The 26,513-nt window shown below is 31.7% G+C and overlaps 3 protein-coding genes across 7 annotated transcripts in view; 1 reads left to right on the top strand and 2 right to left on the bottom strand.

The window, feature by feature from the left end:
- Window positions 1-3,049: 3,049 nt before the first annotated feature.
- LOC148603415 (uncharacterized) lies at window positions 3,050-9,949 on the bottom strand. Its single transcript, XM_088552992.1, has 2 exons — window positions 6,238-9,949; window positions 3,050-5,705 (listed from the first exon to the last, which is right to left on the bottom strand). Exons 1-2 carry the CDS (start codon window positions 6,506-6,508, stop codon window positions 5,488-5,490), a joined length of 489 nt encoding a protein of 162 aa, XP_088409118.1. The 5' UTR covers window positions 6,509-9,949; the 3' UTR covers window positions 3,050-5,487.
- A 1,816-nt stretch (window positions 9,950-11,765) lies between these two features.
- LOC148603414 (uncharacterized) lies at window positions 11,766-25,694 on the bottom strand. Of its 2 annotated transcripts, XM_088552981.1 has the most exons (8): window positions 25,602-25,642; window positions 23,746-23,951; window positions 22,283-22,980; window positions 20,934-21,054; window positions 20,170-20,259; window positions 19,209-19,505; window positions 17,998-18,183; window positions 11,766-14,909 (listed from the first exon to the last, which is right to left on the bottom strand). In XM_088552981.1, the coding sequence occupies exons 2-8, from the start codon at window positions 23,912-23,914 to the stop codon at window positions 14,857-14,859; spliced, it is 1,614 nt and encodes a 537-aa protein (XP_088409107.1). In that variant the 5' UTR covers window positions 23,915-23,951; window positions 25,602-25,642; the 3' UTR covers window positions 11,766-14,856. The 2 variants fall into 2 exon arrangements, with proteins under 2 accessions (XP_088409107.1, XP_088409108.1); XM_088552982.1 differs by lacking the exon at window positions 23,746-23,951 and having other exon boundaries at window positions 25,602-25,694.
- The window catches only part of LOC148603413 (succinyl-CoA:glutarate CoA-transferase-like), a 20,098-nt gene continuing 19,269 nt past the window's right edge, over window positions 25,685-26,513 (top strand). For 2 of the 4 annotated variants that reach the window (XM_088552984.1, XM_088552986.1), the window contains exon 1: window positions 25,685-25,803. Coding sequence is in view for 1 of the 4 variants with exons in the window: in XM_088552983.1 (XP_088409109.1) it covers window positions 25,951-26,053 (103 nt within the window). In the remaining 3 variants the exon portion in view is untranslated. Of the gene's footprint in view, window positions 25,804-25,893; window positions 26,054-26,513 lie in introns of those variants that run through there. The other 2 variants (XM_088552983.1, XM_088552985.1) reach the window with 2 other exon arrangements.

Here is a 26,513-nt window from a genome sequence, read left to right as displayed (position 1 = left end):
GCTATAACCTTGGTCCCCTTGATTACTCTTCCAAAAGCCTAACTGTAAGATGCCTATCGCGGTACAGTAAGTCTGCGTTTCAAGCTTCAAGTTTATGAAAGATACAGAATATACTTCGATTTATGATACATGCAATTTACTAAAAACTGTTAACATAACTTCGACTTGAAATATTTCATGCATACTTATTTGAAGTAAAAAAAAAACACAAAAACAAAATTTCATTTGAATTCTCGAAAACTTTTGAATGAAAACTACGATTACAATTAAATAATCTATCAATTATATTACTTTTCTCCATACTGCAAATCTTTACTTTTGTCTATTATGTATATTGTATGGTCCTTATAAATATAATCTTTCTAAGCGATGGATACATTCAGTATAAATAGAACAAGGTAAATAATAAAATAAATTGATATATTGACTGATTCTTGACCTATTTCATCGCAGGTAGTTCATTTTACTTTCACAAATGTAATGCATGTATCCTATTCGGATGAGTCTCCATATATTTTTATATCACAATCTGGTTTCACCGTTACTTGATCATCCATGTCAAGCTGAATTACAACTGAAGCGCTGCTGGTACGCCATTAGCCTGCTGTACCAGATATATAGGGATCAACCAGATACTGGTTGTTTTTTGTGTATTTAAAAGTAACAACTATCCGTGAATGCCATAATTGTCGGTCTAAGAAGGTACAGCCCTGGACGCTCAAATCTAAAGTATCCTTAATTGGTTAGGAGTGTGTATTCTGTATTCCGTCAGATGTAATAACTGATCGGAACTTCATCGGTTTACTTCCCTTAATGGATTCATAATTAGCACAGACAATAACAGCAACTGAAAAGGAAATATTTTTGCACAAGAACATATACTTTAACATTATCAAAATTTAAGTATACATTCGTAACATTCGTTCAAATTTGCGTTCACCTGAATTATATTTGAATTATCAGAACATGTTTTCGGATTTTTAGTTACTAATAGTTTCTTTGTTGCATTCGATTTCAATGTAGACAATTTATTTATGTACTTTTAGAACATCGTTGTTGGATATTTTAATTTCAGTTTCAGATATATTGATGACGTATTATTGTTAAACAATCCTAGTTTTGAGTGTTTAATACATCACATCTACCCCAAATAACGAACTTGAGATAATGGATAATACAGACACTGTGAAGTCAGCCTTATATCTTGACCTACACATAGAAATCGATGGTAAAGGAAAAGTAATGACTTTTCATTCAGAATTGTCAACTTTCCTTTCATCTCTTCAGCACCTGCGTATGGATTTTTAATTTTACAACTCATACGTTATGCCAGAGCTTGCCGACACTACGCAGGCTTTTTGTATCGCGCTAGACTTATTACAATTAGGCTTCTGGAACAGGGTTATGTTGCTACCATCTGCACCACGAAAACTTATTTGTTCAACGTGTCATGGTTTTTCTTTCCTCTTTTGCTTACCCCAGACTTGACTTTTTATGAGCGGGTGTTTCTAGAAAAGCAGAGCACGCTTACCCTACTTGTGCACCTGGTCTATGCTCACAGTTTTTAGTGGAGTCCAAGTTGCTCATTCACATTTGTTGCTTTGTATGTATTGTTTTTGTTGTTTTGTGTTCTTTGTTGTGATGATCTGTTTTCCATGTCTGGATAACATTCTTTTGATTTCCGCTAGAATCTTAGTTTCCTTGATTACTCTATTAAGACGTTTCATTCCCAAGATAATTTGTCGGGTTTTATCATATTTTAAAAGATGTCGAATCTAACATTTCGAAACATCTTCTGAAAAGATTTTTTTTTATTTGAATTGTGATCAGAACCAATGTGTTTGTTTGTCAGTTTGTGTTTATTTGATTGTTAGCTTCGATTTTGTTTTTGAAAATATGGAAAATAATGCTTGAGGAATAAGGTAGAAAAATTAAGGGATTCATAGTACACACAACAAATCTTCTAATTTTTTTTTTCGTTTCTTTCACTTTTGCACGAAATAATTAGCAATGTTTTGTCTAATATGCATATCTGTTTAATTTTATAAATGTTCCTTAACAATTTCTTGAATGTTCGTGTTCAATGCATTCTTCAGGTTCTTTACAGCTTTGTTGGGGTGGTCCTCTCGCATCATCTTTGACATACCCATTTCACGAACCTGATTTAAATTATTCTTAAGATTTCTAAATTCTTCGGTCTCATCACTGATTTAATTCATGAAATCATTTATGTTTGAATGAAAAGTGGCGTTAAATTTTTCCTCCATTGATCTGTATGTCTCCGTTTTAATTCTAATTATATTTTCAAAATTATCTATTTTCTTATGTATGACTTTAGTTACTTTATGCTCTTTGCTGTGTATGTCTGTTTTCCATGTCTGGTCTGGTCCCTGGATTACATTCTTTTGATTACAGCTATAACCTTGGTTCCCTTGATTACTCTTCCACTACACTTCCTCTTTAAATCTGTCTGATTGTGTTTTATGTGATTCTATTTCACCACTTGTTTTGTTTTGTAAATCCGTAATCAATGACGCAATGGTTGTATTTAAATTCCAATTTTTCTCTGTGATTTTTTTCACTCATTGATGGTATTCCTCTTTAATCTTTTCCATATAAATATAAGATTGGTTAAAATATTCATTTGCCGTGTTATGGTTATAAAAGTATCTAATTACATTTTACATAACTAAACCTAACCTCTGTTGTGATAAAACACGTTTGAAGGAAAAGACAGCTTCGGATAAAAAAAAATCTGAGACAGACAAATTATACAATAATCCAGTATTATCTAATGTATATCAATCTTCTTTCTCACAGTTCTCGATGGTTGCATAACAAATTGCGATTATAAATTTTCAGAAATCCTGTTGTGAAAGGTCAATTTGCTGATTATCAAATTCCCGGCATAAAAGACTTATTGTTTGTAACAATGTGTTGATAAATCGCGGCATTGTTTTGATTCAGCATGGTAGGTTTGTTTGTTTGTTGGGGTTTAACGTCCGAGCAGCAATATTTCAGCTATATTCAGACAAGTGCATGGTAGATGTTATTATGGCTATCATTTTTATTTGAACCTTTTAACGATACATGTATATAAAGAATAAAAACATGAATGCTTATAGACAGTATGAATAACTCTTAATCGACAATAAAAATATTGGTAGTATTTTGTGCACACTTGCCCTGCATGACTGGTACAAAAACATTTTTACATGTACAATTTGAACATTTTTGCAGTAAAAGATATTCAAATGAAAAAAAAAAATGATTTTAACAATTTTGACGCAGGCCATGCTGAGTACAAAATTCAAGGTTTTTTTTTACTTGTTGACTATATCAGTCAAAGGAAGATACAAACATTAAATGCTTTATGCCAAATAAGAACTTAAAAAAGTTGATAAAATAAGAATTGTAATGATAAATAGTGTAAGAAAATACGAAATTGGAAGTGACGTTGAATCCCGTCTACGCAAAATACATTATACAAATGGAAATGAACAATTATGCATTGAAGTAAGTAAAAATATCAAAGGTATCCTAGATTTGATTCCAGTTTTTAATAGCAAAAAAAAATCTACGTTCACACATCGAAAATTAATAGGTTTTTTTATGTCTGTCGACTCAAGTTTTCATCAATGTTTACTTTTCCGACTTTTTAATATGAAAGTGAGGAAACACTTGTTGAAGGGGTGGTAAACATTTGATTTCATATAATGTAGAGCGTCTACAACATTATCATTCCGAATAAGAAAATAGGTTGGTCGGAAAACTAATGTACTACGAATTCAACAGACGAACCTAAAGACAAATCGATGATGAAATAGGGAGCATTTTAAAGATCATGTATCGCAGCATCGACTCTGGTTTCATAAGACGGATCAAAGAGGAGGTGAAACGATATATGACCATGTAGACATACTTTTGATTTATGGAGTACTGTGTTTTCGTGGGATTTAAATGACACACTTCAAACTAATGTTGTTTCTGGAAGGAAATTTGAACAAATGGAAAAAGACTTGTATTAGTCCAAGCAATACAGACAGCAGTTGCTACAAAAACAGAACTAGAGATTACATATGGAGTCACAAGAACAACGATCGACACCTGCTGTTCATTGATACTTTAATCCAGATCGAATCCACCCTTAGAAAAGTTTGTATTGTTATCGATGTAACAAAATAAAAAGACTGCCTTTGTTTGAAGAACATCGTACTGGAACTACATTCTGGTAAAAATGTTGACACTTTGAATTACAAAATCATATTTCATCGGAATTATATGTACCAAGTCATAATCATTGCGGTACCAGATACTCCGTTAGTGTGATATCTAATTTGTACTTGACTTGATTATGGATCGGATGAGTATTCGGTTTTATGATTTTTATTTATTTATTTATTTTATTTTATTTTATTTTTTGTTGTTGTTACCATTATTGACTCGTGTAGATGTCAAAATAAAACAAAAGGCGATGTTCTTCGAGATCAACTTTCAATAAGCATACTAATTAAAATGTTAAAAGCGTATAGCTATTCAACACAAGTACCGGAAACAAATACTCGAATAATTTTAGAATGTAGGACGGAAGGTCACAGGACAAAAAGTCACGGACAAAAAGTCACGAACGAAAAGTCACAGGATAAAAAGTCACAGTGGAAATTGAGGACAAAAAGTCACAGGACAAAAAGTCACAAATCATAAAATGTTGATAATTTTTAAGGCAAATATGAAATAGAAATATTTTTTTTTAATTTTTGGGGGGATTAATTTTTAGTTTTGTATTTTTTTTTCAAATAGTTTTTTTTGCAATTATGGCAATATAATAAGAGTTTTGCTAACGTTTACAGGCAAATATTTAATTTTTATGAAAAAGGTATTAAGATTGTTTTGAAGTATTATTTTTTTTCTTTTTTGTTTTGTATAAAATGTCTATGGTGCTATATAAAGTATTGTGACTTTTTGTCCTGTGACTTTTTGTCCTATTCATGATTTGTGACTTTTTGTCCTGTGACTTTTTGTCCTACCGAAATTGTGACTTTTTGTCCTGTGACTTTCCGTCCGTTTACCTAATTTTATTGCCTCACCTGGAAGTCGTGAAAATGACAAATGAAACTATTCGCTCATTTATGGCGGTCGTCTATTGATCCCCCCTACAGGCACACGAAAAAAGTTTGTTTGGGTTCCGAAGGCATGCTCGTAATCTGAAAGAGGTTTCCAGTGAGGAGCAGATTTCATCCCGTGAAAAGGATTTACATTAAGTATTAACTGACATTTCACAGATCTTATGTTCCAAATCTTTGTCGTTTCTCACCCGAAATGGTTTGAAGTTTTGTCGATCTGATGAAAACCACTACATCACACACTAAGTAGGATTGCCTTAATATGTTGGTGTCGGTGGTTTGCAATTTTATACATGTATTAGCTTAATTTCAACATATAAGTACTCATCTTAAATCATCATTGATACAAATTTGGTCATGTTTATTATGTCACTATCATCTGACATATGTACGAATGTTTAAACGACCCTGATGATGTTTCCATCCTGTCATATTCATTCATACGTAAATACAATCCACTACCTGCAGTTCCTTCATAATTCCAGTTCAAATAGGTCAAAGGTCTTCCAATATCATCCAAATATGGATCCTGTTCTGTTTGCCTTTCTCCTTGTACATAACTGCTCTTTATGTCCATTTGATCTGAAGTGTTTAAAAAAATGATGAACATTTGAAGTCCGTTCGTTTTCGTTTTTTTTTTTTTTTCATTAGTTCTGACAAAATATTGATAGTATTTTGCGCACAGTTGCCATACATGACTGGTACAGAAACATTCTTATATGAACAATTTGAAGATTTTTGCAGTAAAAGATATTCAAATGAAAAAACTTTTATTTTATCAATTTTGACGAGTTTTTTTCCTCTTTAACATCAACCTTTTGTACAGGAAAAAAAATCGTAGTTTTCTTTTACATCTTTATGAGTATAACGTTACATTGTAACAAAAACAAATCGTGGGAAAATATCATCGCCAATATCATTTGATCTGCCTGGTTTCATCCCTTACAATAATAGTAAACAGCGAAAAACACACTCGAGAATCATGGGTATCGCTACATATCTAATTTACACATCAATCGAATTCAATAATGTTACTCATGTGTTTCTCACCTGTTTCTGTTAACATATGAATACGGTTGATTGGTATGTAACGGTTTTAATCAGCAATACATACCCATGATATCAACAACGAAGTTGTAAACGAGTTCATTTTCAATCAAGATAAGGTAAGATCCATCAGCCTTACAGGTTTCTTTTGCCATTTGTATTTTTTGTTCAGGTAGATGAACAACCTTATACCAAAATTGAAGATTACTATTAAAGGTATACCCAATTGTTGGATACCAGACATCTACAAGTGAAACATGAGTTATCAAATGCCCTTGTTGTTTTGTAATGTTTCTGAGAGATACATATAAGATGGTGTATACAATTTCGTAAATCATTTGTTATTATTTAGATGCAACACCTAAAAATGTTGAACGAAAACGTCCGTGTACTGAGGAATTTGCTTTTTGGCTTTACTAGAGGTTTTATTTCAGAAACTATAGAAAAAACTATACTCAAACTTCGCTTGGAATTGGATTATATACATTGCATGTATAAAAATCTTCATGACAAGTTTTTAAAAAAAATTATATATGACTACACTTAACGAAGCGAAGATTACCAGATAATTTTAGATTTAATCGGTGTGGAGAACTAGATAAAATTAACATTTCCCAGGCGTGTTAACTGACTTCAGTCTAAAGAAAGAATAAATGCGCACATATGTATAAACAGTCAAATCCATGTAATTATTCTGGTCGTAGAACTTTTCCAGGAGACACCAGGGAAAAATTCACTGTCTAATAGGTACAATCCGAAAGTCACTGAACGAACCACGAGGCAATTAGCAAAGAAATAATGAACACAATTAATAGAATGATAGGATAAAAAAAAACTGAACGAAACTAAATGATCAAGGCTCCAGGAAAATTTCCCTATGTTGCTCAAAAAACCCATCAAGTTGCTTAGGTCGCTATGCTTAGTATTAATTCGTAGAAGAAAACTATTACGAATATTTGGAATGAATTAGTCTTCATGATTGAAATGACACACAACATTGGTCTAAAAGATTAGGAGGACCTTCGAAATGATGACTATCACCCTTTACCTAATACACCTTGTTAAATTTAGACATTAATCACGACTTAAAGAACCAGTTTAACTTACAAAAGTTTTCGAATAACGAATTAGCTGAAATAATAAAATATAAAAACTCCACGCGCATGAATTGCTTTAGGTTTACCATATGAATAAACAATAGTCGACTGGTTTTTTGTCTCCTGGGCACCCTTTTCCCGGTCATAAATGAATAAAACATACATGCATCTTCTCTGATATAAACCTGTTCATGGTCAGATGTAGAGCTAACCAGGACTATAGGATAAAGAGCATTACTGGCGCTGCTGTAAAACCTCAGGACACAAGACGAGAAGTTGCTTTTAAAATAAAATACTTCACAGTCTCCTGTGTTTAAGCAAAGCGCAGCACAATGACTCTCGCTTCCAGCAAAGATAAATAGTTCTTTGTTGTTTGTATTCATTATATTTGTTGTCCCCAGCTTCCTCGATAGTACCACAGTATTGTAGAGCGCAAATGTCCAATTTGTAAATAAGACAAATATCGTTGTTATCCATGCAAACACCATGATATATAAGCTTTAAGAATTATATATTTCAATAAAGAATTTAGTGGAACTGGTTTGCTTTCGACTGACATCCTTTGTATACGTGTCATAAAATTTTAATGTAGTATAAAAAATATACATAGCATTAAGTATTAATGTCGGTCTGAATCATTCTTATTGACATTTCTAAGATTCGTGAAACTAGAAAATGTGTTATTTGATACAAATTGAGAAATCAAGCAATGAAAAGCAAGTCATTCAAAAAACAAATGTATATGGAAAGAGAAAGTGTAAATCATGTGGGTTTTTGATATGTTCCAATTTTTTTTTATTAGACTTTTAAATAGATTTACGCATTTTGAACAATGTAACTATTAGTCAGTCTTCAAAATAATCCTGATGTTTTTATCCTCCTTGGCAAAAAAAGTTTCATGAGAAATCAAAATTAAAAGGTAAGACAAGTCTTAAAGAATCAGAATTTGGTTTTTTTTGTCGAAATCTATGGAAATCATTATACACCCATGTCCTTTGGTTTTGCATGTATTTTACATCTTATTGATATGATAAGGTTAATATATATCTAATATTAATCTCCAGGCATTTTCATATCAACGATAGAAAAAAACGCAATATTTCTGCAATATTATTGTAATAGAAGTAGATATGACAATAAGATATTACTGATAACATACAGAATATAGCATATCACTTTTAACGAAGTTTCCTTTGAATATCTGGCCAATGAATAATTAAACAAGCAACATCAAGTATTGTCAGAACTTCAACTGCTATTCCACAAAAAAAATAATCAGGATGGCCAGAAAAGTTTCGTACAAGCCCATGTTTTCGTCCCTTATGCAGAATTTTGTTATTAGGTAGGGACTTCTTCAACGCCTATTGTTGGAATTTTTGTCCCCCGGAAGTTACGGTGTCACCAACTGCAAGTCATAAAATATCTCGTCAGACAATCTCTAGCATTGCCGACGTATTACGGAGTAGCCAGAGTTCAATACCAGTGTAATAGCCAGATCAACTTTAAGTTTAACGAATACAGAGTGTTCTAATTAGAGACAATGGAGCCAGCTTTAATTAAGCACATATATCCTCCGCCTCCAAAACTTTTTGCCTCGCTTCGCTTCGCATCCTCTTACCTGAAATCCTGCTTCCGCTCAACGAACTTGCATTAACAAGTTTGATCCATAAGCTGTCTTCGAAGTTACATTGTAAATAAGCTCACTTTCGGTGTTCATAGATGCGAATCATAAACATATGACCGTTTCGTTATTTAAACATGACCAGCATTCCTAGTAAAATTTTGATTGAGTGTCTATTAGTTTTTTTTGTTACAAAGTTATATAAAAGGAATGACGAATACTCTACCTGGAGTTACGTGCATTTCCTCACAATATTTGTACATTATATGCACGCAGAAAATATAAATATTTAGTAGTGTCCTTATTCGATGTTTATCTTAACTGAGAAAACATCTCACATGTCTCTGCATTGCGCGCTCTAGAAGAACCTGTCATACCATGCTCCTGTTGTTCTTTGATTTTTATCATTCTTTCCACGTCTGGTTTGTCCCAATTTTGAATTGCGGGTTCCAGAAGACCTTTTGAATTTTTCACGATCCACCTTGAATTAATACCACTACCAGAGTAGAAAGTGTGGTGGTACGACTGTAGACTCTTTTGACAGCTGTCAGTATAGATGTTAAAATTTTTGAAAGAGGTTTGGTTCATATTGCAGATCCAGCTATGTATCGTTGTTTGTATCGATTCTTTTGAGTTTATAAATCCAATACATAGACGGTATATCACAATCATCGTCTTTGGTAGAGAGACCAAAAGATGATACAACATATTTGTGGTTTTACACCATCTCTTCTTTGGAAAGTGATAGCAGTATAGGTCTAATTAATTATTACCGCTTTTACGTCTGATAATATATTTGTATGTAATGCATTTTTAGACAAAACCAAAGTTGTTTTGGGCTTTGTTAGCAGGTACGACAACATATTTGTCATGTATACACTGTATTTCATTACATACATGAAAGGATTATCAAGGAAATAATCTGCAATTTAAACTGACAAACCATGAATGTGTGGTTAGATTTAATGATATATTAATAAACATTTTTGCAAAGAGTCTTTGAAGCTCAAAAAATAGAGGTAATCAAAGAAAAACTAGTAATCTACACCTGTTAGTGTGATCATAATGATTTAATTTTGTAAGGGTATTTCTCAGCGATGACATAAATGGAGGTAAAAGAAATTAATGATTTCCTAGTACATCAATTTACATACATTAGTATATTTATATGATTATTGTTGGTTTTTCCTAAAGTTACATCATATTTACTGTTTTGAAAAAAAACATTATTTCCTAAAACACATAAAATAAATGTACAAAAATCCCTTTCTAATTACTTGTTCCTCAGTCCTAAATCAACACAAAGTACTGATAAAAATATTCCCATGTCATAATCTTCAACATTACAACTTTGCTTTTAAATCAAACTGGAACAAAGGTTTCCTTCTTCTGCATTAAAAAAAATCAAATTCAAAATATTAAAGAAGAGATTAAAATGATTGCATATTTTTTACGGCATATTTAAAGTTGCAAACATTTTTTCTGCATTTCAAATTAAACACAAAATACTTCACAGCACTCATATGGAAAGAACAACAGAGGCTAAACTCTGAATTTGATACAGCTCTGAATTTCGATTGTGATTAAATATTTGATAAATAATATGAATTTGATCAGAATCATAGTGGCTACTTTTGGCATTGCACCAGTGACACTCCCCAAAATCAATCTCAGCTTCAAAATTTCAGAACAATTGATTAACCACAACTAAAGTTATCGCACAGAGACAAAGTGTACTCAGATAACGACGACAACCACAACTGCTTCATAACAGTATACAACCCAAAAAAATCAATCGCAGTATTCCTTTTGTGGCAAGACATCTTGTAGTACAATACCAAAAATATCAATATCATAACAACTTAAGTACCATTCTTTGTAAGAATCAGGCAGTGTGTGAAACATAGTAAGAATGAAACCACCGTTTTGAAAGTTTAATTTGACTTTTTGCACCACCAGAATCAAGGAAAAATGGCAAGATTTCTGTGTCACTTAGGTAAATTTGGTTATGATTTCATTGAAACACACTGAAAGTGAACATTTCAATGGCAGATAACTCTGTAAATACCTAATTTTTCTAACATTCCTTTTAATGAAAATCTAGTGATGAAGAGATCCATTGATGATCTTTCCATATAGAGAAAACATCCTTGAGTGAATTATATTGTCAGATTGGTGGGTTTTTGACGTGCATGGTCCGATTTCTCCCATTTCGCCTGATTCTTATCAAAACTTACACTTAAATCTATTCAAGTCTTCCTGTTGTGGTTTGGCACCTTGTGGTACAATTTCAAGTGATCCATTCATTTACTGTATAGTTATTGTCTAGATATCAAGCAACTGCTTGTTTCTTCCCCCTTGTTTGACCCCCTAATTTTTAAACTGTTCAAAGCACAACCCCCAACCTTCTTTTTGTAAAATGTCACCATAATTCCATAAGGATAAATTCACTTAAAATTACTCAATTTATTGTCTTAGAACCAAATAGTCAATTGTTGCATGATGATTTTTACACCTCAACCACCAATTACAGCACAAAACCATAATAGGACTGCAAGCATCAGTGGTATAAATAAAAATTAATTAATATATTGTATGGAAACACCAATTTTTAATGAAAGTTCAGTTATTTAATATTTTTGTAAAAGCAATCCATAAATAATCACCAAGAATTACAATGAATATTTACTTTTTACAAAAAACATAAAAAACTAATATGTATGTTAAGTTCTTAAATAGGGCTCCCAGAAAACTCTTACATGTCTACTTAAATTACCAAAAACTTGTGGTCTTAAAAACAATGTGGTTTCTTTCTTTAGATCATACACACACACACACACAAAGCAAAAGGCTTAATATACAATGTAAAAAAAAAAACACAACACCACAAATTTTAATGCTTTTCTCATGAACAGTTCAGTTTTTTTACACATCTATATATGAACATATAAAAATACATACATATCAATTGTGAATTTTTCATCATAGAAAAATGTGACGAAAATGTATCTTCTTCTGAAATCATTATTATTGAAACTTTCTTTACAAGTTTGTAAATCTAGATTTTCTTTTTGCAACACCAATATTAAAATCACAGCAATTTCTCATCACAGTAACAACTTCGTTTTTATTGATTTTTAAAACAACCATCAAGAAACCAGTCCCTTGTCTAAATATGAAAACTAATGGTTAAAAAATGACTCAGTTCAAGAACCAATCCATATAATATATCTATGGTAGAGGTGATTCAAGGTGCTGAAAAACCAAACAAATTAAGCTTTTTGGACTACATATGCCATGTTTGACCTAACTATAGTACTTTCTGTACAATTAAATGATCTTATTTACTTCAGTAAACCATACATTTATCACAAATTTCAATCCACTAATTAAAAAATGACAATCATTGTCAGGCGCCAATGTCATACACATTCTATATAAGTGCAATAACTGAAGGAGCTGGTACAATATAATGTGGTCTGTAACTGTTTATGAATTAGAAATAGAAGTACACTTGGTGGTTTTGGCATGCGCTCATCGCCTCCTGTCTGATTTATATAAAGACAGCTACTTAATATTGCCATTATTTGTAAATGTAAAAGATACCAGTATCTTCATGCTCATATCTCTAATTCCATGTTTTTCACTATCAGTAACTCAGTGAGCTTTTATGTTTTTGACAGACACATGAGTATAATCCCATACTGTAAAATATTCAACAAGTGTTAAACCATGTCATGTTTGATTGGATCTAATATCATACTTCAATATCATTCATCTACATTGAATACTGTACATGATATGGGGCAGGTGTAATCTTAAGTTGAATATGTTGATATTTTTTCAAAATGACATTGCATTTTACAGTTTTACATCAACAAAGATTTATTTTTCTTCATTACCTGACACCCTTTAAGATGTGAGCTATAAATTAAATGTTGTTAAAGATTTGAAATTAAAAAGATCCTGACTTTGTATTATCCTTAGGATTACAGGTTAACTTCCTGACAGACTGAAGGATTACAGGTTAACTTCCTGACAGACTGAAGGATTACAGGTTAACTTCCTGACAGACTGAAGGATAACAGGTTAACTTCCTGACAGACTGAAATCAGGCTTTCAGTGCTTCTAAAGTCAAAGGTTTTATTTGCATTGACTACGTCCTCTATTAATGAAAAAAAGATAAATACATTTCAACCAGATAGTTTGGGTTGGAATTATAAGGATTAAACACTGTATTTTTCCCAAATTTATGGATGTGTATCATGGACTATTTACTCACAAACCTGACATAGAATTCCTTTGGGCTATTTTTTCATAAGTGAATGGTCCATTTTTACATCTTGATAATTTCAGAAAAATCCTATAATACCACATGGAAGACATTTGAAGTTCGACTGAGCCATTGGGATATCATTATTTCAATAAATGCAGAAAAAATCTGATAAAATGAATAAAATAAAAGTTCAAAATGTCATAGCATAAGACAAATAGTGCAGTCAAGATGAATTTTTACCTTTAAGAGGGTGTCCATACAAAAACCAGGCAGTGGGTGGCACATGAAAACTATGTTTTAGTAAAATTTTCACCTATTTCATATCACAAATGCATCCTTTCTCTAAGTTGAATGTTGGTTTTTCATTAACTACAAGTGTTAAAGAAAAATAATTTCCATAAAAGCATTGAAATTCATTAAAGATAGGGAGAGAACTCTTCAATTTGAGCAAAATTTGGTTGCTTTGTTAGAATACTTAAAAATCATCTACCAGTCCATCCATTATCGATTAAAAAATGTCTTTATACTATTTGACATACACATGATATATACATTAAACATAAAATTCAGTGGGATAAAATAATCATATGACCAATATCATAGGATGTGCCTTATTTTACATGGACAGTCTCTTAAATAAATTCAAATTTATAGCATGGTGCCCCATATATACATAAAAAAAAGTCTAGAAGAAATGTAAGATGTGGAAAACTTGTATTATTTTCATCAGTGTTTTGTTCATTTTCAGCTATTTATTCCTTATTAACTATCCACATATCATGCTGCCAAAGACATGTAACACATTAGAAATATAATTGGTATATTTAAACTTTTTGGTAATTTTCAAACAGAAAAGCATATTTACTGGCACTTATATCATTTTCAAAATTGAAAAAAAAAAAAAAATTATCTGCAAACTATTATCAAGTTTTAACTTCCTTAAAAAAAATCTTTTAATTACAAAAGTAGATTATTTACTTCATTATTTTCATCAAAATTGGAATTTTTGAATTTCATTATCTTGAAAATGGACACATGGTTTACTTTTCAGTTCTTAAATCTAGGTTGTTCTTTGATTAAAGATTTAAAAACTATTTTAAAGATGTAAACTATCCTCTCATTAATTCTAAAATGTCTATTGTCATTAAAGTTTATTAAAACACCAGATAATTATGATTTTGTATTAAATATAATTTATTTTTCAGCCCTTTTGTACAAAGTTATCTTTCCTTTCCAATGCTAATTTAAAATAATCATTTTGAGGTTTCCACAACATAAATTTTGTTAGACTTTTTCTGTGTTTATTTGGGTCACAAAAATACAGAATAAAACTTAAAAATATCCTGTTCTCAATTGTTTATTGTAAATTAATTTTCCTAGATTGACTGGACTAAAAGGTAATTAATTTCAAAAGGTTCAGAAAATAAAACCCTATGCAAATTAATATTAAATATAGAATTCTCTGATTATTGATTAATATTTAAAATTTTCAAGGACTTATAAGGAACATTCTCAGGATATTCATTCTCTGCAATATGTTGAAACCTGTAGATTTTCGGAAATAATTAGTATAATGACATGCACTGACATTTATGGGTTACAATAAGTAATTTATATCTATTTAAAAGTTCTGTTTTGAAGGATTTGTCATCACCATCACCTTGAAGTCAAATCCAAATAAATTGTACACTATTAATCTACATCATCAACATCATCCTTTTTGCTGTTCTCCATTTCAGCCAACTCTAAAAAAAAAAATTCAAAGAAATACATTCCTGAGTTATATTGCTTGGCTTTAGTTACTGCCAACATAAGGCTGTTTCACCAAGTGAAAATTTCTCCTAGTGCAAATTTTCAAACCATTTCAAAACATGTCTTTCATTATTTCTTAATGCGTTAAATTTACCAAAATTAGTAAAGTATCAATACTTACAGCAAAAAGATGTGATCAGCAAGTCCATGTTATTTCTAACATAATTCAAAGTTAATTTGACAATTCCCACTAAATGCCACATATTTTCCCCAAAATAACAGGCAGTGGCAGTTTTGAAATAAATGAACAAAATCACTGCACACAATTAAAGCCAAAAAAGTAGGCATTATTACACCATGGGCAATTTATCACTAAAAGGAGACCTAGTATGTTATGTGTTGTATAGGTAAAAAATGCATTGTTTAGTTTCAAACAGGAAAATTTAACAGATGCAACATTGAATACAAAATTCATGTTTGAAGTACAAATTGAAAGTATAGGTGGATCCATATGTCAGTCTCCTGGGGCAGCTCCTCAACATCTAAACTTTCAAACTTCTAGATCCACCACAGGTGAAACTAGGTAAAAATTAAAAGAGCTAAAAATGGCTTTACTGGAAATAATCCAGTAAAATAGTGGAGTTCAAGTCTGGCTTACTTAATTTCAATAAATTCACATCTTGATAGAAATGCATATTTTTCATAAAAGTTTACATCCAGTTCCATATGTGTATCATGCAGTTTCATGGTTATGTGACCCAATCAAAGCTATTACAATATATGTACCAATGAACACAGATAATTTTTTTTATAAATCAAAAGAAGATGCCAGGAACAGGGTCTGTTATATCTTATCAATGAACTGGTCTATTGTAAACTCCAAAAGTTACAGTCAGAATTTACCAGTTGACTTTACTAGTTTAGAGCTATACACTTGCAACCACATGATATAAAAGGGTTCAGTTCAATAATATTCAAATAGCAAAGTTTATGATACATGTATTACATCATGGTTTTTATTCTGTTATTACCCAATATATAAGTCTATGAAAAAATTATGATTAGATATTGAAGTATTCATTTTTAAATTTAAATACAGCTACCAAGGCAGATCTAGGGATACAGGTTAAGGGGTTGTGGATAAAATTAAAGGTCAAGCAAAGCACAGTTTGATAATGTTTGGGGTAATTTTGATGAAAATCAACATTTCACAACTTTTCATAAAAAATTCTTTTTTTCTCTCCATTTTTTTTTGGGAGGAGGGAATAATGGGCATAAATCCATATCTTAATCTGTACCTGGCTTTCTTTGAAAATTCTAAGGTTCAATATGCCAATAAACTATAAGATGTTTTCTACATAGTACTTCTCAGCCGAATGAAACAAATCACTAACTTTAAAAAAAGATAGCTGACACATTTTTTTTAGTTTCTGGTCCCTTTTAAGCCCCTAATTCTTTAACAGTTCAAGTCACAACCCCTAAATTCAATTGAACACTATGTTGCACAAAATTAAATTAAAAATTTTTAAAATTAGATCGAAAATATATTTTTTTTTTCAAGTGTGGCCCCTTTGACCCCTTTTAACTAGAAAATCATAAGAGATATCTGAATTTGATTGTAAAACAAACTTTTTGTGAGGAATCTGCTTAAACAATTTTTGAATCGGACCAAAAATAAAAAGTCAACATTTTTGGGGAATGTAGCCCCTTTAACCCTTATAATTCAAATACGGTAACAGATATCTGAAATCTGAATGAAAAACATGCGCTACAATTTTATGAGGAATTCAATAAAAAAGAATTTTCCAAAATCAGACCAAAATTTTTAAAAATTCCAAAAATATTTAGGGTGTTCCCCAATTTTAACCCCATATAACTTCAAAACAGTCCAAAACACATAAAGTTAGCGGATACATTTGCTTACCAGAACTAAATGATGAACACCATAAAAAGAATAATTGATTTAAAAAAACATACATCCTCCATGGGTTTTGATATAACACCTGTTTTTATCCTTTTTGGTCCCTTTTTAAAAAAAACAGTAGTGCCCACAAAGGCGAAATCCAATGGGAACCTTATTTCAGTGGTAAGTAAAATCATGTCAAAATTTCAAAACAACTGGTCAAACAAAAGGTCAGTTATTGCTTGGAAAGGAAGCGTCCCCAGGTGACGATGACATCAACTGCGCCATTACATTATACATATGCAATTATTTGGCAGTCATACTTAACCTATCTAATCAGTCCTTTGGCAGTATGGCACCTTGTTGTTCAATATCAGAGATCCATTCACTTGAGGTAATGTTATTGTCCAGATGATATCAGATAAATATGAATGTTTTTAGTCCCTTTTTGGCCCCTAATTCATGAACGGTTCAAGTCACAACCTCAAAAAACAATCCAAGACTTCCATATCATTATGAAATTACACCTTATAATATAATATCATAATGATCCACACAATTATTCTCAAGTTATTGAGTGGAAAAGAAAGTGTCTACAGATGACAAGGACAGCATAACAAGTATTTTAACCATTATAAAATATACAAGTCAAATTTTGGCTTTGGCACAGTGGAAAATAAAGGTACATGTAATAACAAAATTACTGGACTTAAAATCAAATATTGGGAAGAGGGATAGATAGTAAATGAACTAGAAAAGTCAAGAATAAAACAGCAAAATGAAATTAGCCACTACTTTCTGGCTTGGTACAGGCATTTCAAAATGAAATGGTGGGATAAACCAGGTTTTACAGCTAACCAAATTTCCCACTTGGTGACTGTAAGAGTTTCAGTCTAAGTCAAAATGGTTAAAACAGTAGTCAACTCAGCATTAGACTATAGAACTGTTGTAACGAAGAACATCTGTAAATATTTGTTCTATGGTTACAGAATAATTTAGATTTTCATTTTGTAAGATTTAGGAATAAGTGCATTTTTTTAATCCTTCATATATAAGTTGGGTGACAAGATTAGGATGGATTTCCTACATTTTGTTAGTGTAGGCTCTAGCATATCTAATCAACTGCAAGGCACAGTATACAGGAGAAGCTTATAAATTGCTGCACATAAAAAGCTTACGTCTTTCAAGTTCTGCTATGCGTGCATCCTTCTCTTCTAACTGTTTCTGCAACCTGTCAATTGTTTCTTGTTTTTCATTACATCCTGAACACTCCTGTGACCTTATTTGGAACTGTACTTCTCCTTCACCATTACTGATACCACCTACAGCTCCATCAGATACTGCACTTCCATTACTCAGTGTAGCTGTTAAATACAAATATACATTAACAATGGTGAATATCAGTACAAAGTATACGACATCCTAAGAATGCTGGCAAGAATGAAGTTGAACATATTGTTGTGGTATATCCCCACTTGTACAACAATCCCATGAAGCAGTAAGTTGACATGGGACAGCAACTAATATCCACTGATGATTACAACATATTCCATATTAATATAAAACCACATATCTAATTTGAAATCAATCCATCCAGTGGAAGACAGGATAATTGTGACAAAATTTTGATAGACCAGACCAACATTGAGGTAATTCCAATATACCACCCACTTGTTAAGTAAATCTATTTTAACTATCAAACAAAATTTAAGACAAGAACTAAACTGACAAAATACATTGAAGTTGTATGTCGACAATGTTGTACCACTTCAATCCATATAAATGTAATCATTAAGAATTTGTCAGTGTGACAAAACCCATACATCTGGTTGTCACATGATTAATCTCAACTCGCCCGGTACTGTAAAAGCATTAAGGAGGTAGACCTAGGGTAAGGGACATTACTCATGAAATCAGTGATATGTTTGTATCATATTCAATTTCACCAAAGCCTCTCAAGCTATCATTTGAAACAGAATGAAATCAGTCCAAGTTAATTAAATGTTTACATAAGAATGATGTAAAATGCTGAATACAAACATACCCTAGGACTATCTCCTTCATATTTGTGGTGTACTAAATTTACTCATTTTGTGATCCCCAGATAAGGGCGTAAAATAGAAGTACCCAATTACTTGGTTTCTGACACTAACAATTAGATTCTTATCTACAACTACAAAATTTGATATCTTTTAACATGTTAATTTAACACAATACTATAAATTAGCAACTTGAAGAAGTAATCTACATTCAGTATACAATAATATTGCAAAATCAAAAAAGAGTCACAAATTTTATTACTTTATAACTTCTGTATGTATTAAATAATCATTTTTCAATATATTGTGTTCCAATATCTATGGCTATTTTATTTCTTTACAATACCAACCTGTATCAGCAAATGGGCCGCCAGAAATGCTGATTTCAACCGGTATAGTAGCTGGTACGCTTGTATCAATCTCACAGACTTCAACTAGTTTTTCTAGGAATGATCTCACTGCATTTTGAAATGTCTCTCGATCTTTCATAATGTCAGGGTTGGCTGTTGTTTTAATTACCAAGGAACCTATTTTAGCCTCCATTATTTGAAACTGGTGAACTTTTTTCGTTTTATTCAAAATGGCCACTATTTTCTGGTTGTCCCATGTCTGAGGAGTTTCTAGTTTGAATCTACAGTATTGTAACCCTGCCAAAAAAATTAAATCCCAATATATAGGTAGCCATGGGAAAAAATTGTTCAGTTGAAAAAATTAACTAAATGTTTTCAATGGCTGTTAAGTTGCATGTTTCCACACATAATCCTATTATGACAAAATATTCAGGTGTCGGAAAGCTTTTTTTAGCATCTTTAGAGGGACTCTGTATATTAAAATGTAAGAAAGTTGGGTTTGGTTTTTTGTGTGGTAAAAAGAGTTCACATACAGTTTTCGATGTTACACATTTTCAAGGATATTAATTTAAGGATAAGTGAATGGATAGACAGAATGTTGATTGCTATTTAAACCTTTCAAAAATTTTGTTTTTTGCTTTTTTGTTGTTTTTGTTTGTTTGTTTGTTTGTTTGTTTGTTTGTTTTTTTTTTTTTTTTGGGGGGGGCACAAATACTTTGTTTGCAGGGGATACAACATACAATTAAGTATAGAAAAGTACTTTAATTTCCATTAATGTAAACCAGCAGGAAATTTCTCACAGTAAATTAATCACTGCAAACTGGTAAAAAATTCCTGCACTTTTTAATCACTGGCATAGAATAGAAAACAATATAATTATAATTATTGCAATTTCCATAACCAAATTAATTACCAGTACTAAAGATACTTATTCTTAAGCAAATCCCCTTGCTATACATACCTAAAGTTTTGATGAAACCATTCACCATCTTTGGTAGTGCAGTGTGGGTAATATCAAACCTGATCTTCCTCAAAAGTTCTGAGAAAAATTCTGTTACAAAAATGACAAAGCAGGAACTAATTAAGCAAAGAGTACCAGTTGTTCATACCTGATAAATTTTGGAATGATTCATTCATGTGAGAAATTCTCTCCCATTGAAATTGTCTCATGTGGGAGATTCCCTCCCATTGGCACTGTCTCACGTGGGAAATTGTCTCCCATTGACACGGTCTCATGTGGGAGATTCCCTCAAATTGGCACTGTCTCATGTGGGAAATTCTCTCCCATTGACACGGTCTAATGTGGGAGATTCCCTCCCATTGACACTGTCTCATGTGGGAAATTCTCTCCCATTGACACGGTCTAATGTGGGAGATTCCCTCCCATTCACACTGTCTCATGTGGGTGTGGCTGTCACTAGTTAACAAACTTATATATATCATATAGTGGAATCTTTTTTTTTAATAAAAAAAAACATGTCATACTTGGTGAAAAAGAGAAAAACATTTAAAAACTTTTATAACAATATCAAACTCTCAATTGATGTAAGATCAAAATCCTTCCGTTTAGGTAGTAATTCAACATTGATATAATAAATACATCCATACAAAAATAAAGAAAGTGAATATCAGGGAACAAACTGCGATTGCAAATGGGAAGAAATAAAACTTTAGGAACATTTTTAATGAAAACAATTCTTAAATTCCTAATTGATAAAATTTTACCGTTTTTAGTATCAAGATCAAGTTCAATGCCTTCATCTCTGCTATGACAGTTTATTATATTGGATTGTTGCATTCCATAGGATTCATCCTTTTTCACAGACTGCAAGTATTCAGCTACTTCCTGAAGAAAAAAACATCAGTTATCTTTTATATACTATGGCAGTTTTTTTAAGAAACACTTGTTCATTTAGTACAGGGAATGAAACAAAAGCCCTTTTTTTTGGTTTCTTCTTATCGGTCCTGAATTACTTTGACATTGGACTTCTCACAATAGCATAGACATTTATTTATTATTTTATACTTCAAAAGAATCTTTTTTTTGTCTGTTTGACATTGCTTACCCTTTATTTCCCCCAAGGAACTCAATCCCCGCCTCCAAAGTAATCCTGGTAACCCTTACACAATCTCCTAAAAATATAGGTACCTACATGAAGGTATAATCACTGACTTATATAACAGGATTCTTTAAATTCAGTATATATTTTAAGGATGTTAGCTTTCTAGATGCAAATATGCAAGATTCTGCAGAAATATTGAAGATCAAAGAGAAAAAAACAATAGACCAAAGAGAAAGAAACAATAGACCAAAGAGAAAAAAAAAAACAATAGATCAATGAGAAAAAAACAATAGATCAAAGAAAAATGCTGCAAAATCAGCTTCAAAATAAGTACAGTCTCACATGGAATGTGTTAGAGCTTGCACTATTGATACATTAGGACATACTGGACTGGAATAACTAAAAAAATCACTTATACATGTAGGGCATATTGTAATCATGTAAAAATGCATTCTATTTAACCTATTCAATAATTTCATTGGTGGATCCAGCAGTGGGTTAAGTGGTGGCATGTTTGACCTTCTTGCAGAATTTGCTAACATTTGTTTCACCCTCCTGACCAGCCTGACAAAATTGGATCAAGCCCTGATTCTCGAGGATCAATACAAGACCCATGACCTGACAAAATGAAGAGTTCTGTTACATTAATGCTGTAATAGACAGGACTATCCAAATATCTTTGGATCGGACAGAGCATTTCACTTTGTCGGATCTCAGACAGACAGAAAGAAATTTTTTGGCGATCTCTTTTTTGTTGGAAAATTTGTTGAGTCTGTTTATACTTGGGTAATATCTCAAACCTCCCTTTTTTATCTTAAATCCTTCCCTTAGCCAAAGTCTATGGATTTCAGACACACAAGATAGGGGTTTTATTATAACACTTAGCATAAAGGAATCAGATCAATTGATTTGGTACATTTGTGGTATCAGGTGATTTGTTCATAGATTTCACCTATTGTAAAATGTGTTTTAAATTACAACTTCATCATTACACATTAAAGACATTTATACCTTTCCATTATTCAACTTCTCCAAAAGTTCATCCAAATTGACTTTGTCCACTTCAGCAATCTTTATTAAATTTATCTGTTTCTCAACAATCCTTCCATATGATCTGGGAAAGTTTTCTACTGTCAACCCATTCACTGCAAGTTTGAGTTTATTCCATATTCTACTGAAGTCTGCAATTGGTACAGATTTGGTCTCGACTTTGGACATCATTTCCCATTGCAGATTTCGTATAGTTTTAATGAATTCACGATTTCTCTTATTCAGTTTAACACAATCGAAGATAATAATAGATAATGTGTTCAAGTCTAACTCTTCAAGTTTTAAATCAGTCCTAACAGAAAAACGACATAAGCAATGCTGTGTAATAAAGCCATTAATTCCTCTTTTCCGATGATCAGAATGCAAGGACCCATGGTTTTCATACAGTTTTACAAAAACAGCTTCATTGATTAATGAATCCTTTTCTGCTACCTTTGCTCCCATGGCAACTTCAGAACATTCACAACAATTAACTTTCTGCACCCATCCATGAAAGAGATCATGTTTGTGTGACTCCAACAAATCTACAAAATCATTGTTGTAATTTGATAATATGCTTGATTCCACAAATGCTTTAACAACATCTGAAGACAAATCTGTTGAAAACATCATCAACCTGATGTAATTTTCTTCCTCTTCGGTGATGCCCATTTCTGATACTGAAAATAAAAGTATAATATAGTGCTTAAAGTTCATTTTCCTGAAAATTAATACTGCTACATAAAATATATACACTTTCAAAGTTTGTGTAAAACAAAATTCAACAATTTTAGATTAATCAAAATATTATCAAATAAAATGCTTCAAAGGGTGCAGCTTGAAACAACAATAGAAGTCACATCCTGAGTTGTTGGGGCAAGTATGGACACACCATTAAAGCTCAGTGTACAGCTCTGCATTTTGACTGTGAGAATTTAGTTTTTGACACAGGAAAAGAATTTGATCAGAATTTCAGTGACCCCCTTTGTGGTTCCTTATTTCTCAATCAGCACAGCCCCAAAGATCAATTCCAGCCTTCCTTTGGGGGTTTGGCACCTTTGGTACAATTTCAAAGAAATCCATTCACTTCACTCAAGTCAAGTTATTATCTGTACATCTGTGCAATATGCTTGTTTTTGGTCCCTTTTTGATCCCTCATTCCTATATTTATCAGTTCAAGTCACAACTCCCAAAATCAATTCCAGTGATTCTTTTGTGGTATGGCACCTTTTACTAAAATTTCAAACAGATTCATTCACTTACAGTTTTTATTGTCCCTGTTTCTTAAACCTTATGAGTAATAACCCCACAAATCCTTGATGGTTTGGTACCCAACAGTACAGTTTCAATGAGATTCGTTCACTTACAGTAAAGTTATTTTACATCCATTTTTGCCTCTTAATTTATCAACAGTTTAAGTCACAATCCCCAAAATCAATCCTAACCTTCCTTTTGTGGTATGACACCCTGTGGTACAGTACAATCAATCACGTTATATTGTCCACACATCATGAAAATGTCTGTTCCAAAGTGGTTTGAGGCACAACCCCAAAAATCATTCCCAGCCTCACTTTGTGGTATGGCACCAAGTGGTACAATTTGAAAGAGATCCATTCACATCAGCAAGTTTCCTCTAGCAGCAAGTAACAAACTATCAAAATTTCATGACAATTATTTGACTACAACTTAAGTTATCACAAGAAAATTAACAAATTAATGACCATGATGCCAGACACAAAGACAACCATAACATTATATGACCATAATTTTTTGTGGTTGTTTAAAAAGTGACAGCTGGGTTGAAAACAAATTGTTAACTGATAGTTTGTACGTAGGTCAATTACATTGTAAGTAGGATGTTGGAGAGTTTTGTGTTCATTAATATAGGTGTTCCATGTAAACCTAAAAAACCTGCACTCAAGCCCACTGCTACAACGCCATGTTAATTCATGTGTGATATTTTAAAGGTAAACTGAATGTCATTCATGATCAGAATGGTGAATTTTAGAATTCACGACATGGCACATGTGTTAAGAAACATTTGAAGTCGATCCCAGTTCTCTTCTTATATCTTATCCCTATTTCTGCATTTTGACGATTATTTTACAATTGATATGACGTCAATTTCATTTATGACTCAATTTCACTGTATCTTTCATTTTAGGCAATAAAATCACTATTGTGCAAAGGGATTTAAGGTACTGGTACACTTTTAGAGATGTTTTTGGTCCCCTTACAGGTTTACCTTCTAAACATGGCAATAGAATATTACCAATCTGCATTTTTGTTAAGGACTTAACATAGGAAAACAGCATGAACCTATAATAGGTTTTTGTTAGTTCTGGTTGAGTAATGACAAGTTGAATGAAGTTGAAAAAAAAAACTAGCTTAATTCTAATACAAAATTGATCAAATTCATCAAATATGTGATGCCTTACCAATATAGACCAACCAAATCTTCTGATGATATAAACAAAAATGCTTCAGAATATCAAGATATTACACAAGTTTACATTTGTGCCACAACTTTATATTTGTTTAGACATTTGTATTTCACATGGATTGGAAATTTAACTTCCAGGTTTTGTCAAATAAAAAAAAAACAAGCTATTTTGACAAATGTTTATGAAAATGTGCAGTACAAATAAGTTGTAAGCAAGTAAGTTTATTGTGACTCAAATTTTAACTTCCACGAAAAAAGAGGGTTGGACATTTTATCTATAAATGTACATGGTGCCTTTGCTGTAGGTTTCATTTCAAAAACTTTTAAGAATTACAAGTAGATATTAATATTTCATATATAAGTTTATTTGTTAAGAAAAATATCTTTTTTCTATTCTATTTTTACTTTTATGATATAATTGTCAGACTTACATTAAATAAAACAGTCATACCATACAGAACTACACATATTATAGTAGCTAATTGTATCGTTATTGCAAAAACAAAATCATGACATGTTGCTGCAGGTCTTTCTCAAGAATTTGTGCAAGAAATTTCTGAGAACTTGTATTGATTGAACCCCAGCATTAGTTTAAAAGAACTGTTTGCTTTTATCTTAAAAGAAATAATATTCACATTTGTAAGGATTTGCCGGTTTAAATTTTGATAAAGGATTCGCCTCTCCAATCACCTTCTAAAATCAGATAAACTGATCAAGTTGACCCTGAAATAGGCTGAATCAATGTGAACAACATAATAATTTGCATCGTTTTACAATTTTGCCGAAAATGATTGATAACGGGAACAAAAAGATGCACATAGCCCTTCTTTAAAAACAGATTCAATTATCAAATCTTACATGTTTTGATCAAACCAGCTTTTCTCGTGTTTCGATTTGCAAATTGGGATTCCCCTTCTCTAAGAATAACCTAAACGGGGTAGAAATGTCTTAAAACCGAAGATCGAATACGTTCATTAATTGAAGGCATTTTTCCATGGTCATTTTCCATCTACAGATGAAATTAATACCTAGTGTGGTTTTTCAGTGCTTTTGATAAAGAGTAATACTATCTGTTAACAAAAAGATTAACGAAATGCTTTTTTTTCTAAAAAACAAAAAACAAAAACAAACAAACAAACAACAACATTATTTCACCTTCTGAAAGGGACGAAAAATTGTTAGGCCGAAAATAATTCCATCTGAAGACATGAATTGGTTTGTGAAAACATTGAAGTTCTTGAAATGTGAAATTACAACATTAAGCCAGATCTGTCGTCGCAGTTTCACCACCACTCAGTTTTTATGTGGTTGTAAGGTTCCACTGTATACATATAGATAAGTCACTGCATATAACTTTATATAAGACAATTAGGAGAAATAAAGCTATATTGAGACATTTATCCAACATTTTTTTCCTGTAAAAAGTATATATTTTTCAAAACCTTACATTATGGAGATCCATGGAAAAGAAACAAATATTATTTTCATTTTCTTTATGAAAATCTGTCGCCATGGTAGCATAATAAAAATGTATAACAGTTTTCATAACAAATTTTGGGCGCCTTCCCAAAATAAATTTTCAAAAAAACATGTTTTCTAACATATCTGGCACTTTAAAACTGCCAAAAAAAGTAAGCAGACATGGTAGAATGGAAAAAAAATCATATAAAAAGTGCACCTTTTTCTGCTCATTTGTTCATTATTTTAATTCTTAAAGTTCATGCAAAATTTTGCATTTTTGAAAAACAGCCTGTTGCTACAGGGAAGAGA

Source organism: Perna viridis, chromosome 11 (assembly GCF_037379345.1).
Source record: "Perna viridis isolate PV_CMFRI_1.1 ecotype Kerala chromosome 11, ASM3737934v1, whole genome shotgun sequence".
Taxonomy (NCBI): Eukaryota; Metazoa; Mollusca; class Bivalvia; order Mytilida; family Mytilidae; genus Perna; species Perna viridis.
Note: the sequence above shows the minus strand (reverse complement) of the source record. Positions and strands in the feature narration are given on the sequence as shown.

Coding starts and splice junctions, on each gene's coding strand:
- LOC148603415 (XM_088552992.1), bottom strand. CDS start 6,508: ATGATTTACGAAATTGTATACACCATCTTATATGTATCTCTCAGAAAC. Junction 5,706..6,237: donor CTTCGTTGTTGATATCATGG/GTATGTATTGCT, acceptor TAAACACTTCAG/ATCAAATGGACATAAAGAGC.
- LOC148603414 (XM_088552981.1), bottom strand. CDS start 23,914: ATGGATCTCTTTCAAATTGTACCACTTGGTGCCATACCACAAAGTGAG. Junction 22,981..23,745: donor TGTCATACCACAAAAGGAAG/GTTAGGATTGAT, acceptor TTTTATTTTCAG/TATCAGAAATGGGCATCACC. Junction 20,260..20,933: donor TGATCTTGATACTAAAAACG/GTAAAATTTTAT, acceptor TTTTTGTAACAG/AATTTTTCTCAGAACTTTTG.